Consider the following 16478-nt stretch of genomic DNA (forward strand, 5'->3'; position numbering starts at 1 on the left):
TGGGGCAGAGGCCACACACAACTGAGAAGTGTTTAAAAAAAACAAACCCAAAACAAAACCCTTCACTGATGAGGCCTCCAACTGAGGAGAGAGACATTCCCCTTGCACATTAGAGCCCAAGGGGGCCAACCTAGTAGATTTTGTGCTCCAGCTCTGTGTTGGGGACAGCGGAGGGAGAAGGAGGCTAGAGCACCAGCGTGGGCTCCCCAATGCTGGGCAGGGGGCATGAGCCTCAGGGGCTGGATCCAGGCAAGCTGGGGCCTACATGCAGCCCCTGGGCCTGAGGTTCCCCACTCCTGGCTTAAAGGGAACCCTGCTTGGATTAAGTGTTGTAGAAATTGTCTTGCTGGCTCTTTATGGTGCTAACTTCTTATAAGGTAAATCAATCACTGTTCTTGGAAATGCCTGAATAATTATTATTGTGGCCAATGCTCATTATATTTGTATCTAATGATAAAATAAAGCAACACAAAAATGATATTTCTAATTGGTTTACCAAGGAGAAATTTTCTATGGAGATCTCCCCTCTAGATGTCTCAAATGATCAGTCATCACTCCTCCTCAGTGAATCATGCAGTTGGATTCTGAGTGGTTGTCATGGTTGCACTTGACCATCAGTGCCAGCTGAAAGGAGAAGGAGAAAGTAAATTGTTGAAGAAATTAAAAAAAAAAATTCAAACCCAAACACCTTATGAATCACTGTGTGTTAGTGACTGTTTCCTTCTGCAGCTGATAAGGCCGTTATTTTCTGTATAGGTCCAGCAGCCCTCACCACCTCTTCCAACACAAGTTACAACTGATGTCAAGTTTCAGGTTGGCGATCTAGTCTGGTCCAAGGTGGGAACTTATCCTTGGTGGCCTTGCATGGTTTCAAGTGATCCACAGCTAGAGGTTCATACCAAAATTAACACACGAGGTAAAGGACTGTTGAGTGGACATTTTAGACTCTGTATCAGTCATTGCTCCTTAATTAAAAATATTGCTATAAAATACAACTGACAACTTATGCCAATTGGGAGAGGGCTCCCAGAGTGAAGTTAACGATGAAAAAATCCGTGTTCTATTGAGAGAGTTAAACATAAACAAATTCTCTTCTGTTGTTCACACAGTGAAATTAAGGAAAGCAGAATTGCCTTGATTTTTTTTGTTTATAAATATTAAGTCATTTAAAAAAAAAACCAGAGGACAGTACACTGAGTGATTAATTTTGATTTATCTTGTATATTTATTCTAAAACAAATATGATAAACATTAATGTGCTCTCATAAAAACAATAATTGATAGAGATATTTGGAGTGAAATTAAAGGAAAAAAAATTGTTCATGTAGTGGCTTTTTTGGGGTAATTGACATCTGGATATATTAAAAATGAAATTTTGAATGATTAAAACCTCAAGGTTGCCATAGTTATTTCATTGATCTGGCTTATCTTCCCCTGATTCCACCTGGAAAGTCTGGCCCTTATGGACTCCCAAAGGATGATAAGCGTTCGGCCTGTTAAATAGGAAAACCTCACTCGCACATAACATTGCATAATTCTTAGGTTAGCTATATGATTAAACAAATGCAGTATGACTTCAGACCCTGTGTGCTCACTTTGTTTAGAGAGAGATTCTGCCACTTAACTCACTGGAGCAAACAACATAAGCCACAAAATCAAAGGGTCATTTGACTGTATCTCCTTGAGTTAGTATCCTTACAAGTAGTACTTTTGATCTCATTGATACTGCTCAGTGTCAGGTCCAGGTGCTGCTACTTTAGATTGTAATCTGAAGGCAGGAAAAATTCCTTTTTGCTTTCTAAAGTGCTATGCAAATCTGTTACTAGACTGAACTGTGCAATTGCAGTTTCTCATAGAAAGTTAGTTTTGTTAAACATTTTTATTTAATTCAGATAGAGGAGGTTTAAGCAAAATCAAAACACTGATAGCTAGGATGTCAGAGTGATCTTCCCTTCCCCATTGACCTAGTAGCTCTTGTGTAGTTTCTAGTCTGACTGCATAATCTTATTACTTAGCCACTTTTACAAAACCATATCAGATGTGTAAGAAATAGAGCTGTAAACATTTTACTGTCTGTCTTCTATGGAGCTAAGGACATCCGTTTGCAAGCATTAAATGAATGGAGTGGAGTAACAATGTTAGGCTAATATATCGAAGTAAACACATGAACTGACTTTTGTTAATAGTACTGCTTACAACAGTGTGTTTTAATTTCAGGTGCCCGTGAATATCATGTTCAATTCTTTAGCAACCAGCCTGAGAGGGCATGGGTGCATGAGAAGCGGGTTCGAGAGTATAAAGGACATAAACAGTATGAACAATTACTGGCTGAGGCTACTAAGCAAGCCAGCAACCACTCGGAGAAACAGAAGGTATGTTCAGCATTAAATTCAGAGTATGTTATCCACAATATCTATCAAAGTAAAACCTAATCTGACAAAGGAGATCCATTCTGAAACCTGTTGTAGGTTGTTGCATATTTGAATGTTGCAAAAATAGAGTACTGTGTGCATTCCGCTATGACTAAGTGATCATTCTTTACACATGCTCTTATGTCCTCCTTATGGATAAGCTGTTAGCTGAGCTTGTTTCGTATCCAATGCAAAATTGAGATACAAATATTTGTGGTTCTTCTTCCCTCTGCTCCCTTTCTTTCATGTATGTAGTCCTTTTCTAGACACTTTGTGTGTGTGACTTCAGCATAAACATTAGACCTCTAATGTTCAGTGTTTCTGTTGTTAATATAGTTTGTAGAAAGTAATGCACGTTTTCAGTAGCAATGTTTATGCTCTCATCAGCATCCTGTACATTCTGACATTATGTAGCTTGTGCTTATTAACAGTCACTTCATCTGGCTATTATCTGATAATTGCCAATAAGAGGAAGGCAGGTTTGCAAAGCAGCCGTGAAAGGACATGCTGGGAAGTGACTTCTCTGGCAGCATCCTGCAAATCTGCCTGCAGGGGGGATAGCAGCATGGAATATGTCTTCAGCCCTGGTGCTGGGGCTTTCCACAGGGAGCAGGGATGTTGGGTCCCATGAGACTACCCTGCACTCTTCCCTAGGAGGGGTGTTCTGAGATCCAAATGCATCCCCATGGCAGGATACCTTGAAAAGGCAGAGCGAAGTAATGTGCAGCTCTGGCATCTAGGCTGCAGCCCCCTCCCTGCTGTTGCCCAGCCTTCCTGTGTGCATTCAGTTTTGCTGGGCTGCAGCAGAAGGAAACACTGGGGCATGCTGAGCATTGGCTGCCGGCAGGTTTGTAAGGTTGCAGCCAGAGGAGGTATGTCCCAGCACTTCCTGTCCTGGCTGCAGCCTCACTCATGCGCCGCAGAAGGTGCTCACACTCCCCAATGAGAGGATAGCCTTAAAAGCATGCCTGCAGAGAGCCCTTTTTTCCAGAAAATATTGCTAATATCCAAATCCTATCAGCATTGATGCTAGCAGAATGGGGTTGGGTCCCTGCCATATGTTGCCATTAAGCGTAAATTGCTAATATCAGACTTGTTCTTAAGCAAAATCAACTGTCTGTTTAATTGAGTATGGAGCTGTTAGCAAGACCTCCAGGCTTATTACTTTCTCGCTGTGTCTACATTGGCGCAATCTTGCGCCAAAGCGGCCGCTTTTGTGCAAAAACATACTGCCTGTCTACACTGGCGGGGAGTTCTTGCGCAAGAACACTGACATTCTAATGTGTGAAATCAGTGCTTCTTGCGCAAGATCTATGATGCTCCCGCTCAGGAATAAGCCCTCTTGCGCAAGAGGCCAGTGTAGACAGGCAACATGAATTTCTTGTGCAAGAGAGTGTCTACACTGGCATGGATGCTTTTGCGCAAAAGCACATCTCTTGCGCAAAGGCACATGCCAGTGTAGACGCTCTCTTGTGCAAATACTTTAATGCAAGAACTCTTGCATTAAAGTATTTGCACAAGATAGTGCCAATGTAGACGTAGCCTCTGTGTTTTGGTGGGCTTCTTAAGTATGTATTTAAGTTAATTTAAAAATAGTAATGAGTAGGGAATGGGAGGTTTAGAGGACGAAACAGGATTAAAATAAGTGGATGAACTGGATTATCTTCTGGTTCATGTATCTGCAGAATCGTGGATTAAATTTTGCGCGCCATTGTCTTCAGTGGGTTTACTTGGAGCAGAATCTGACTCAAGTTTTATTGGTGATGACGATGTATGGCCCACTAAAAATCTAGCTTGACTGTCAATTCCAGCCTGAGTGTGCTGGTCTGGCGGTGTTCCCTAGAAATATTTTGTAAACTGTACAAACATTAACCTGCAATCAGAGATACGTGAGCGACCTGTGGATGGCTTACTTAGGGCAGAAGAGATGCACATTTTAAACTAATTTATTTTAATTGAATGTTTATTTTAAGGCACCTAGGAAGCTAAATAAATACAAGTAATAGACTTCTCTTTTTATCTTTGTTTTAAAGATTCGTAAGCCAAGGCCACAGAGAGAACGTGCTCAGTGGGATATTGGTATTGCCCATGCTGAGAAAGCATTGAAAATGACTCGGGAAGAAAGGATAGAACAGTATACCTTCATTTATATAGACAAGGAGCCAGAGGAGGCTTTGTCTAAAGCCAAAAAGACTACTGCCCCTAAATTAGATGCTAAAAAGAATCGTCGGCCCAAACCAGCATTGAATGCTCAGCCAGAACAGACTAATACGGTATCAGCATCGCCCTCGTTATCAAATACTGAGGTGCGAAGGCACAGTCAAAGGAGGCAGTCAAGTGTGGAAGAAGAGGAGCCACCACCTGTCAAAATAGCATGGAAAACTGCTGCAGCCAGAAAATCCTTACCGGCTTCAATAACCATGCATAAGGGCAGCTTGGATCTTCAGAAATGTAACATGTCTCCAGTTGTTAAAATTGAACAAGTATTTGCCCTACAGAATGCTGCTGGGGATGGAAAATTCATCGATCAGTTTGTTTACTCTACCAAGGTACACACTTATTTGTTACTAACTCCTCTGTAAGGAGCACTCACCCACCGTAATTTGGATGGGGCTCAAACTTAAGTGTCCACCTACTTTCAAAATGTGATGGTACATACAGGCTGCTTTTATTGGATGCTACATTAAATCTATCGGACCCTGCTTTTTGTCAGCAGTCGCTATAAATGGAAACCTCAATTTTACTAACTACAAAAACTAGTACAGCCAACAGTTTCTGTTTGTTTTTTTTTGTTTTTTTTTAAAAAGGGGGTGTCAGAGTTTTAATGACAGAAGTTTCTACAAAAGCCATCAAGCTGTTGCTGAGAACTTTTGAAATCAGTAGCTAAAACAAGCCACTTGGTTAATTCTAGTCTCCCACTTTAAATCAGATTTGAGCTGCTCAGCTCTTCAGAGTTAAATTGGATCTGCCTCTTTGGCAGGGCTCGACAAAGTATTGAATCTATTTGCCCGTGGCGCGTAGATTTCAGCCAGGCGCCCCATTCATTTGCAGCGTGCACATGTACAATCGGCGAGGAGTCCTGTGGCACCTTATAGACTAACTGATGCATGCATCTGACGAAGTGGGTCTTTGCCCACGAAAGCTTATGCTCCTACACTTCAGTTAGTCTATAAGGTGCCACAGGACTCCTCGCCGCTTTTGCAGATTCAGACTAACACGGCTACCCCTCTGATACTTGACACATGTACAATGCGGATCTTGTGCATGCGCAGTGCGGGGCTGGCAAGCGGCTTTCGCTGCCGTTCGTCAAGCCCTGCTCTTTGGCACTTGTTTGCAACAGGTGAGGTTACAGGATGGTGCATAAATAGTGAGAGAAAAGCAAAAAAACCCACAATTCTGTGGTAAAGACATTAAAAAAAAAAGCTTTTACCTCCTTGGCCAGATCTACACTAAAAGGGGAATGTTGAATTAAGATACGTAACTCCAGCTACTGCGTTAATTATGTTGCTGGAGTCGGCATACCTTAATTCAAGTTTCCCCACTGTCCATGCAGCGGGACACCAACAGGAGGAACACTCCTTTTGACTTCCCTTACTCCATTCAGGAGTACCACTGCTAATGGAGGTGCCCTCTGAGTTTGATTTAGCGGGTCTATACTAGACGCCCTAAATCAAATTCTGAAAGATTGATTGTGGCGACGTCAATCTTCCGCTTAGTGAGGACGTGGCCTTAGTCTTATGCAGTTTATCTGCAACTCCTCAGTGAGCCCCAGTACTGCTCCTTACTGCCCTGTCTTCTTTGAGGACATTTGTTTTTTTAATTTCTATTATGGATGGGGTCCTTATGTGAATAAGCACATTAGGAATACATAAAACAAATACAACACTCATGATGTTCAGTGCAATTCTGATGCATACAGTATATTTATTTGAGGGGGAAACTGGGAGACTTCTTGGGGGGCTTCCCTCATTATTTGCAAATTGCTCTCCCGCCTGGCGGTGATCAACACTGTGCGATGCTGTCTTGAATTCCAAATAGTGTTTTCCTTATAGTCTTCATGGCTGTTGAATTAATTTGCATGCTAGTTTGATTAGGTAATCACTAACTTTATTTGTGTTCTTTAAAAGGGAGTTGGTAACAAAACTGAAATAAGTGTCAAGGGACAAGACAAGCTTACTTCTACGTCAAACCCAAAAAACGAGAGAGTCACTGCGCAAAATGCATCCTCACCTGAAACAACTTCTGGGTCAACAGGTAGGCAAAGGTTGGGACTCCTTGACTAAATCTTACCAAACGAGCATTTAAAAGGGGGCCAAAGGCAGGGTTCCTTCAGGAATTAGGCAATCAATATGCATGTTTTTCTCTTGTCAGCAATGGTACATGTAATTCACAAAGGGTGCAGTTACTTGGAGGGGGTGCTCTTTATGTCTTTAAGGCTACGTCTGCACTCCAACATTATTTCAGGATACCAAAGTATCCCAAAATAGCTATCCCATGTCTTCACAGCAAGCCCGTTATTTCAAAATATAATGGGTTTGCTATTCCAATGTCCCCTGTAAACCTCCTCCACAAGGAGTAAGGGACATTTTGGAATAGTGGGTTATTTACAGCGCCAAATTACAAAATAAGGTATTTCGAAATAAGCTATTGCGTAGCTCAAATTGCATATCTTATTTCGAGGTATGGTGCAGTGTAGACTCACCCTAAGAGTTTAAATGATGGATGAGCTGCCCTTAGTTGACCCAGTTAGTCTTGGACTTGTTGCTTAGCCAGTGTGAAACAAGTCAATATATTCATTAGGGGTGTGTCTAGACTACAGGTTTTTTTTTTAAAAAAGTGGCCTTTTTTCTAAAAAAACTTCCCTGCGTCTAGACTGCTGCCGCGTTCTTTCCAAAGTAAAGAACTTTTTAAAAAAAGGCACTATGTAATGCAAACTGTGCTTTTTCGAAAGAGAGCATCCAGACTGCCTGGGTGCTCTCTTTCGAAAAAGCAGCTTGCTTTTTCAAAAATACTGGTTGTAGTCTAGACTTTCGAAAGAGGCTCGCAGTCTAGACGTAGCCTAGATGGCTATGATGATGGAGAAGGTTGGGGAGGAAGCAGCAGGTAGTGAAATAGTTCACTAAGTTGGGAGGCAGTAAAATGGTTATGTTAACAAAAATCATAGCCGTGGCTTTTAGCATTCAATTTCAAAAGTAGCTATTAGTACCAAAGCAAATGAGGCCAGAATCAACATAGTCCTGTAGTTAGAGAGGGGCTTTATAAAACAGGAGTAAATTCTATTCCCAACTATACTCTTTAGTTTCTTATGTGATCCTTGTACAAGGTAATTAGTGTCTCAGTGCTTTAGTTAATCCGGTTGGTTAACTGGGATAATGGGATAATACTTCCCTTTCTGATGTACTTTGAGCACTCACCTGTTAGATATTGTGTACATCTAAAATATTGCATATTTGAGAAAAGGGTGAAGTAAACAAGAGTATCTGGAGGCTTAGAATAGGAAAGAGAAGGCTTAAAGCAAATTCTCTGAAGAAATTGAACATAGTGGGAGAGAAGAGTGTGAATTTAAAGTGAATGAGTCTCTTTTGCATTAGGATGGAAAAGTGATTATTAATGCTCTGTTAGGAAATGGCTGTGGATTTCGCTCTTCTTTCAGTGGGGTTGGGTTACTCCTTGCACAAAGTCTCTGGGAGCAAATTCATAAATAGTGTAGAAAGAGAGAGGGTGGAATATGAGGTGGGTGAGAAATATAACTTCAGTCTTTCTAGACTGAACTCCGTTTCAAGTCCTTCCTCCTATTGTTGTGTTTTTAGTATTTTAGTCAAACAGTCTTTATCCTCAATGTGTAAAATGCATCATACATGTTTGTAATCATGCCTTAGACTGTGGAGAACACCTTGTTTAATAATGAGTATGTAAAAGTAAGTTTGGGGTAATAACACGAATTCACCCTGATATACCAAGCAGCAAGATGAACAGTTGGGTTCAGTCTGGACCCACAAAAGGGGGATGTTTGATGCAGCTTAGGTGTCATAAAACTAACTCTTTCCGATAGGATTTTTTTTTTAATCTTGCAACATTATTCATTGTCACTCTTGCTTTAGTTATAATAATAGAGATGTAGCCATGTTAGTCTGGTCTTGCTGAAACAAAAGACAGGACTATGCAGCACTTTAAAGACTAACAAGATGGTTTATTAGGTGATGAGCTTTCGTGGGCCACACCCACTTCCTCAGATCAAATTGTGGAAGAAAATTGGCACGACCATATATACCAAAGGGATACAATCAAAAAAAGTGAACACACATAAAATTGACAAATCAGATTTTAGAACAGAGGGTGTATGAGGGGGGAGGTTAATGTCTATGAGATAATGATATAAGAGGTGATAATTGAGGAAGCTATCTTTGTAATGGGTAAGATAATTAGCATCTTTAAGACCCATCTGTAAAGTGTCAAATTTAAGCTTGAATGACAGTTCTGAGGCTTCCCTTTGTAGCCTGGTGTTAAAGTCTCTTTGAAGCAGGATTCATGTAGTAAGGTCATTGAGACAATGCCCAGTCTGGTTGAAATGGCAAGAAACTGTTTTTTCTTTGCGAAATTGTCAGATGTTTGTTTTGTGTGCATTGATTCTTTGACGAAGTGTCTGAGAAGTTTGTCCAATATACGTAGCAGACGGACACTGTTGGCACATGATGGCATAAATTATATGATGACATGTGAGTTACAAGATCAAGAACACATATATTTCATCCAGAAATATAATTTATGCCATCATGTGCCAACAGTGTCAGTCTGCTATGTATATTGGACAAACTTCTCATAGACATTAACCTCCTCCCCTCATATCCCCTCTGTTCTAAAATCTGATTTGTCAATTTTGTGTGTGTTCACTTTTTTTGATTGTATCCCTTTGGTATATATGATCATGCCAATTTTCTTCCACAATTTGATCTGAGGAAGTGGGTCTGGCCCACGAAAGCTCATCACCTAATAAACCATCTTGTTAGTCTTTAAAGTGCTGCATGGTCCTGTCTTTTGTTGCTTTAGTTATGTAGCAATGCAGAGGACCTGGTCTTAGTGCAGTTAGTTCTTTTTTCAAAACACAAAATAAAACCAAACCAAAGACACCAAAACAAAAAAAACCTCACACCATTCTGCATATATTGGCGCGCTCTCCTCAGGCCACAGAGTTCAGCTCCTCTGCATATATAGTTCTTGTTGTATAGTTTTACTTGAATGTTGCTGTCCCCTGGGTTGTCAACACAGACCTTGGTACCTTCCCTTGCAACAAACCCGTTGCCAGCTTTGTCCGCATATTCACTCTGTTGATACCATTATTGGACCTGACCAAGTGAGTTATAAGATCAAGAACACATATTCCTGCTCATCCAGAAATATAATTTATGCAATCATGTGCCGAAAGTGTCCGTCTGCTGTGTACATTGGACAAACGTCTCAGACACTTCGCCAAAGAATCAATGCCCACAAAACAGACATTAGACAGGATTACAAAGAAAAAACAGTTTCTTGCCATTTCAACCAGAAAGGACATTGTCTCAACAACTTGATTACCTGCATCCTTTTAAGACTGCACTTGAAAGAGAATCCTTTGAACTGTCATTCATGCTTAAATTCGACACTTTACACCTAAGCTTAAACAAAGACACTAATTACCTTACCCATTACAAAGATAGCTTCCCCAATTATCACCTCTAATATCATTAGCTCACAGACATTTACCTTCCCTGCCATCCCCTTTCTGTTCTGAAATTTGATTTGGCTTTTTCATATGTGTTCATTTTTTTAATTGTATCCTTTGGTATATATGATTGTGACAGTTTTCTTCCACTATTAGATCTGAGGAAGTGGGTCTGGCCCACAAAAGCTCATCACCTAATAAACCATCTTGTTAGTCTTTAAAGTGCTACATAGTCCTGGTTTTTTTTACCCTGGTGTGAGCAAGATGGGGTTTTATCTGCAGTTGATGGAATCATTGTCTCTCCTGCTGCTTTTAAGTGCTACTCTGTTAATTGCCCAACAACAGAGGAGGTGTTCTCTGTTTTGTTTCCCTCCCCTGGAAACCAAAGGCATCACCTCCACAATTCGCAGTGGCTCTTAGAACACAGGGAGGGTAAGGATTCTGAGCCTCTTTTTTTTCATTTTCTCAGGTTTTTTGGATACGTAAAACATCACCTGATAACACCCCATACAGTGCATGAGCATTACTTCAGTATACACTCCAAACAGTCACTTTCAAAGCCATTTCCAAAGTCCAGACAGTTATTGGTCCCCTCTCATGGAACATAACTGGAAGTCCTTTTTTCAAATTTAAGGTCACCGGAACTTCAGAATACCTTTACGGTAAAGTATTTTACAGAATGACTCTGGGAGCCCTGATGCATAAGCCACAGTGAGATGTACAGAATTCCATAATAGTGGGGAAAATCTGTTTCCATCATTGGCAGTCTGATCAGAGAACTACTTTGAGAATTTAATTGGAGACTGGAAGTATAAATAAAACTTGCCCAATGACTTGGTAACTGATGAGGTGCCAGGCTGGCTATAAACCAGCCTGAAACTAGCTCCTGTTCATAAATGTTACAGAAGTGAGAGAGGCGTATTGTGGAGGTGATGCAATGAACCTTTGGGGAATTGGGGGAAGAAGTGCCGGTTGCACCACTTGAGCATATGGCTAGCATCGAATACAAAGTAGTGCCCTTGGAGACCAATGCTGTCTTCTCCGATACAGGTCTTGCATCACAACATAGCAGAAGGAGTTCTACTGAGCATAGAGAAGAAAGGGGATCACTGATTAGTTGACTTTCCTCGTCAGACTTGTCCAGAATTAGTGAAGTCTTTCCATACATCATACAAGGCATGCCTGCTGAACATAGAGGGGCTACAGATCAGGTGCCTTGGACCACTCAGAGCAAGTCGAATACACAATAAAATTTGCTATATACCTTTGGGTATACATTCTAAAATGTGTCCCTTTAAAAATAAAATCTTTAAAACCATTTGTATTGGCACAAATACAATTCTTGAGAGTTTCCATTGCACCAGTTTTAAATGCACAATTTTCTAAATAACTAGAAAGCAAGATTAGCTGCAGATAATCCTGAGTAATTACACATCAAATGAAATCTCACTAAATAAATACTAAACCTAAGTGTATAAGAGAGAGGAAAGTTCCATGCTTCTAGAGTCCTCTGGAACAATTTCCAGGCATGATTACAGCCTACCTCTTTTTTTAGATATATATCACAATATCAATGGAAGCAACAGACATTTATGGCCTCCAATAATGAATCCTCTTAACAGAATACAAAAAAATTCCAGATCCATATTTTAGTCTTCTAAATATTAATAATTTTAAAAAATAAAAAAAATCCCTATCTTGTTAGACCAAAAAGGCCTGATGCTGAAGAACAAAACTGCAGCTTGTTTTCAAACTTGGGGCTTTTCTATCCATCTTACACCTGTGCTTTGGTTCATAAATTACACATTGCACAGATGCTGTAGATGCTCCTCAATAGGAGCAGAGCTGTAACCCAGAATACTCCTTGCCAATTTTTTTTAAAGTAGCAACTATTCTGGTGTTTTCAGGTAGCCGAATGACGCTTATTAATCTGAGATTGCTTTCTAAGGCATAAATTTAAGAAATCTGTGTGTTCAATTTGTGTCTGCTAGAGTAGCATCCTGTCTATTGACGACCGTTTGTGTTCAGTTTTTTTCCTCAGCATCTTGAAATCTTTATCTAACGCTGTCAATTTTTTATTTATTGCAACTATGATAGCCCAGCTTTTGACTAAGCTGGTACTAATATCTAGAGTTCAGATACTTGATAAATCAGTTCATCCAGCTGACCACATAAAATCAAAGGCCCAGAGAACCTTGTTTTGGAGAACAAAAACTTGGAATCTAAGTTCTCAATCATTACAATACCAAGACATTTTAAGTAATGCTGTTTTTTTTTTTTTTTTTTTTTTTTTTTTTTAAATTATGGATACAGTACCTTTAACAAAAAAGCCCAAGGCAAGCTAGTTAATTAGAAAATAATAGACCAAAGGCTCTGAAAGTGACATGCCTTATCAAACTCATTCTATTCCAAATACGGATTCTAGCCTTTTCCTTCACCCTTTTATTGGTGTCTTTTCTGTACCCAAGCCTCTCTCCATTACGTGTATTGTCCACAATGAGGGCTTCAGCTGGCAAAAAAACAAAACAAAAAATTTAAAAAAAAACCCTTTGAACTGACTTTTTTTTTTTTTTAAAGTCTGAGTAAAATACCAAAAGAATAAAAAAAAATGCTATTTTTACTACAGCTGTTGACTTGGTACTGAACACATCATGCTCTTCTGAAATAGGACTCACGTAACAGAATCCTTTCTTTCCTTAGGTTCTGTAGAAAAGAAGCAACAGAGAAGATCGATTCGAACCCGCTCAGAGTCTGAGAAATCCACTGAAGTTGTGCCAAAGAAGAAGATCAAAAAGGAGCAGGTTGGCTTCCTCCATGTAGAGAGTTAAAATATATTTTGTATTCATAAATGTTGTGGCTTATATTGGTGCCTTTTTATTTTTCTCCATTTTGCCCATCGAGTTTCCTTTTTGGACTATCCTTCATGAAACCCCCCTGTCAGTACCATTATTGCTGTGACTCTGCTACTGGCATCTTCACAGTATCAATTCAGGCTTTGGATAATGGGAACTCAATGATGCAAGACTTCTAATGAACCTGACATGTTAACGTTGAGATTTGTGTTGTCAGCAAAATGATTTTATGTTTCAATAATATCTGATGGAATTGCTGCCAGGTTCCTTCCTTCTTATTCTTGGTTTAGCTGCTGGTTTGTATTGAGGTTTTGTTTTTCAAAGTTTCTCATTTATTTGATCACTTCTGAAAATGGACTCTGAAGAATGATCTATCTTAAAGATGAATAATCTGACTTTTATGTTGGCAGACATCAAAAATGCAGATCTTAGGTTTTTTTTTCTCCCCCTTAAGTAGAACTAACATGTACAGGGCACTCTTTTAATCTGAATGCCAGACAGACAAATGTTGTTGCTTTATTTAAAAAAAAGTTCTGAGTGGAGAAAAGTAGGCAAGTTGAATGGGTGACGTACTTAAATATTTAACTCAATACACTTATTTAACTAATTTGTCAGAGTTGTTGGTTCTTTTCCTTACTATCAGTGTTTCCCTATTTAAACATTAAGGGCACCCACTTTTGAAACCTGACACTTTTGTATAACAATTGTTTCTTAATACAGTTTTTTCCAATGGGCTTTTTTAAAAAAGGGACACAGGTTAATTTTTTTTTAAATCATTAGAGTAAAATGGATATTTACAAAAAAAAATCCTAATTTATTCTTTGCCCGTTACACTTTTATTTTGTTGCACGTCAAAGTCATCTTAACGGCTGAAAATAGGCCTCATCTAGTTTTTTAAAGTTTTGTATTTTGATTCCGATGCACTAGTTTGACACGTCTGTGTTTGGGTTGCGAAAGCGCCAGAAGAAATATTAACTTTTGTCTCAAACTTTTTTAAAGGCAACCTAAATGTTGGATTTAAAATAGCTGACTCATAGGCCCTTTAACTTGGTGTGAGAAGTTGTGGTTTCCCTATTTTATATAAAATCTTTTTGCGTTTACAAATTCTCTTTAATTTAACCAAGGTAGAAGAACCAACAATAGGAAGGTTGTGGTTCCAGGGCTTTGCTTGCTTTTTATACTATGTAGCTAACTAAGGCAACATAGTACATTAAATTGCTTTTCTCAGGCAAAGTATGTGACTAAAACATAATAAAATAATCAAAGATGCACTGTAATGCACATAACTTTGAATGTATTAAATTATATTCAAAATAGATCTTACTAACTTTCAATTATGCAACAATATTTGTTACCCAAAGTCAAGTTTTCTTGCAACCGATTCCCAAATTCAGTCTGCGACCACTTGGTTTAAATTTATAACTGGAATGAATACAAATAATGGGAAAAACAAAATGTTAATGCTACTGTTACAGTGAGAAATAGAGAAATACAAGTGATTGTTTAGATTTTATATTTGTATTACGAACTGTATCCTATACAAATCCTTTTATTGTATGTTTTTACCTATTGTACAACAAAATAAAATATTTTTTAAAAAATTATAGAATAATCCTTAAATATTTACTAAATGTGTTTCTATATGCTTTGTTAACCACATTGCAAAGAAATAAAAGCCTGCAATTCTTAGCCTAAAACTAGGACCTTAGGAAACAATTCTCTTCTTTTAATTATGCTTTTATCACCAAATTTTCACAGCAGAGAAATTTTAATTTCATCCTTCTGATGTAGGATCGAGACCATGAAGTGCTTTTGGAAGATCACAAACTTATCTACTTAAGTTTGTACTGACATGAGTTTCCAGCTGTATAGAGCTCTGCAAAGCTCTGTATGGAGTCCTCATCCCCCCCTTTATGGGCCTTGCAGCATTCTATACAGAGAGAAGGTCCATATCTCCAGGAGCTCAAGAGTGCATGCTTGATGGAAGTGCCTTAAACCGGCAATACATTAAGTGTCTCACTAACCTGAGTGTCATACCTGTATAAGTACAAGTTTACCTTAACAGGTGTGGGTTTTTACAGCAGCATCAGGGTTGGCTACAGAAATGAACCTTTCTCCTGCCTGCTGGACATGGATAAAGCTTTCTTGTTGTCTTCAAGCACAAAGGGAGCGATTGGAAAGGACATTGCTATTGAACATATGGCTGCCCTATCACCTGGTATTCAGCCTAGGCAGCTAGGATTAAATCCCAGCAGGACAGAAGGCTTACACTGAGAAGGGGACTGCCAGACTACATCTGAGTTCAGATATGCTAATCGCTTAAACTTGGATGTTCTTTCTTTTTTATACTAGGGGAAAAAATTCCTCTGTTAACTATAGATTTTCCTGTCCAAACAGGTAGAAATGGTTCCACAGACAGCAGTGAAGACTGGATTACAGAAAGGTGAGTTTAGCTGAATAAAAACAAATGTTAATTATTAGTACCCTATTTACAGGCCGCTTATTATATTTCATTGATGATTTTCAGTCTGTGTGAACTGAAAGTAATTCCCAGATGCTTGTTGTAACTTCATTGTATTGATCTACCTTCCTCCCTTTGAATTATAGCCATCTTTTGGTAATAACTAGGAAAATAGTGTGTGTACTTGGTTGTCTTTAAAGTTTTCACTACTTGAATCTTGTTAAAAAAATTGAGGCTGTCAGAACATAGACATATTTATAAGATAAATGGTGTGGGATTACCTGTTGGGTTTTTATACCTGCCTAAATGGTGATAGTTCAATAGATTGTGCCAATACATGAGCTATCTATCAGTTTGACCAAAGTTTTTGTTTAATGGCATTTGAATGCCACTTTCTAGTAGCTAAATTTACAAGCTAGATTTGGTTCAACATGAATTCTTTACCACATGTTCCCAGTAACATTGCTGACCAAATTCTCAGGTCAGGGTCACACCCCAATCCATGGGCCGGGTCCTTTGCATATAAAGTGCTGCGTTGTGGACATTTTTCATGTCTCTTATTTCCCCTCTTGTGATTTTAAAAAGAAAAGTGAAAACAGTATTTTAGAATTCATTTCAATATGTTGTGTTAAGGTGCCAGCGAGATTTCAGATTCTTGTAAACCTCTAAAGAAAAGGAGTCGTGCCTCAACTGATGTAGAACTGACTAGTTCAGCATACAGAGACACATCTGACTCTGATTCAAGAGGACTTAATGATCTGCAGGTAAATGTGTGATATTTGCACACAGATCTGTGTTTCAGTATGTGAGACAGAAATTGCATGATTGATGGGCCTCAGTTTTGAATATGAAAGTAACTTAGTAGTCGAATTCAGATAACTGAATCGTTTTGCTCTTTAAAAAGTCTGACAATGTTATGGTGAGGTTAAAATATTTTGATGGTAGATTGGGTCGGCCATAAGTATCTTGATGTATATTTTCCCATGCTGGTCCAATGCTAAAAAGGACATTTTTTAAATGGGCAGTATATTGTTAGTCACTGTATATTGAGGCTC

At 39.0% G+C, this 16478-nt stretch overlaps 1 protein-coding gene across 6 annotated transcripts in view; it reads left to right on the top strand.

Annotated features, from left to right (window-relative positions):
• Nucleotides 1-16478, top strand: part of NSD3 (nuclear receptor binding SET domain protein 3) — a 73097-nt gene that overhangs the window by 26472 nt on the left and 30147 nt on the right. For all 6 annotated transcript variants that reach the window (XM_075910727.2, XM_075910725.2, XM_075910724.2 and 3 more), the window contains 7 exons: nucleotides 757-916; nucleotides 2218-2372; nucleotides 4445-4960; nucleotides 6539-6665; nucleotides 12811-12911; nucleotides 15360-15405; nucleotides 16057-16187. In XM_075910727.2, the coding sequence (XP_075766842.1) occupies nucleotides 757-916; nucleotides 2218-2372; nucleotides 4445-4960; nucleotides 6539-6665; nucleotides 12811-12911; nucleotides 15360-15405; nucleotides 16057-16187 (1236 nt within the window). The remainder of the gene's footprint in view (nucleotides 1-756; nucleotides 917-2217; nucleotides 2373-4444; nucleotides 4961-6538; nucleotides 6666-12810; nucleotides 12912-15359; nucleotides 15406-16056; nucleotides 16188-16478) is intronic.

Source organism: Pelodiscus sinensis, chromosome 28 (assembly GCF_052426305.1).
Source record: "Pelodiscus sinensis isolate ZL-2025 chromosome 28, ASM5242630v1, whole genome shotgun sequence".
NCBI lineage: Eukaryota > Metazoa > Chordata > Testudines > Trionychidae > Pelodiscus > Pelodiscus sinensis.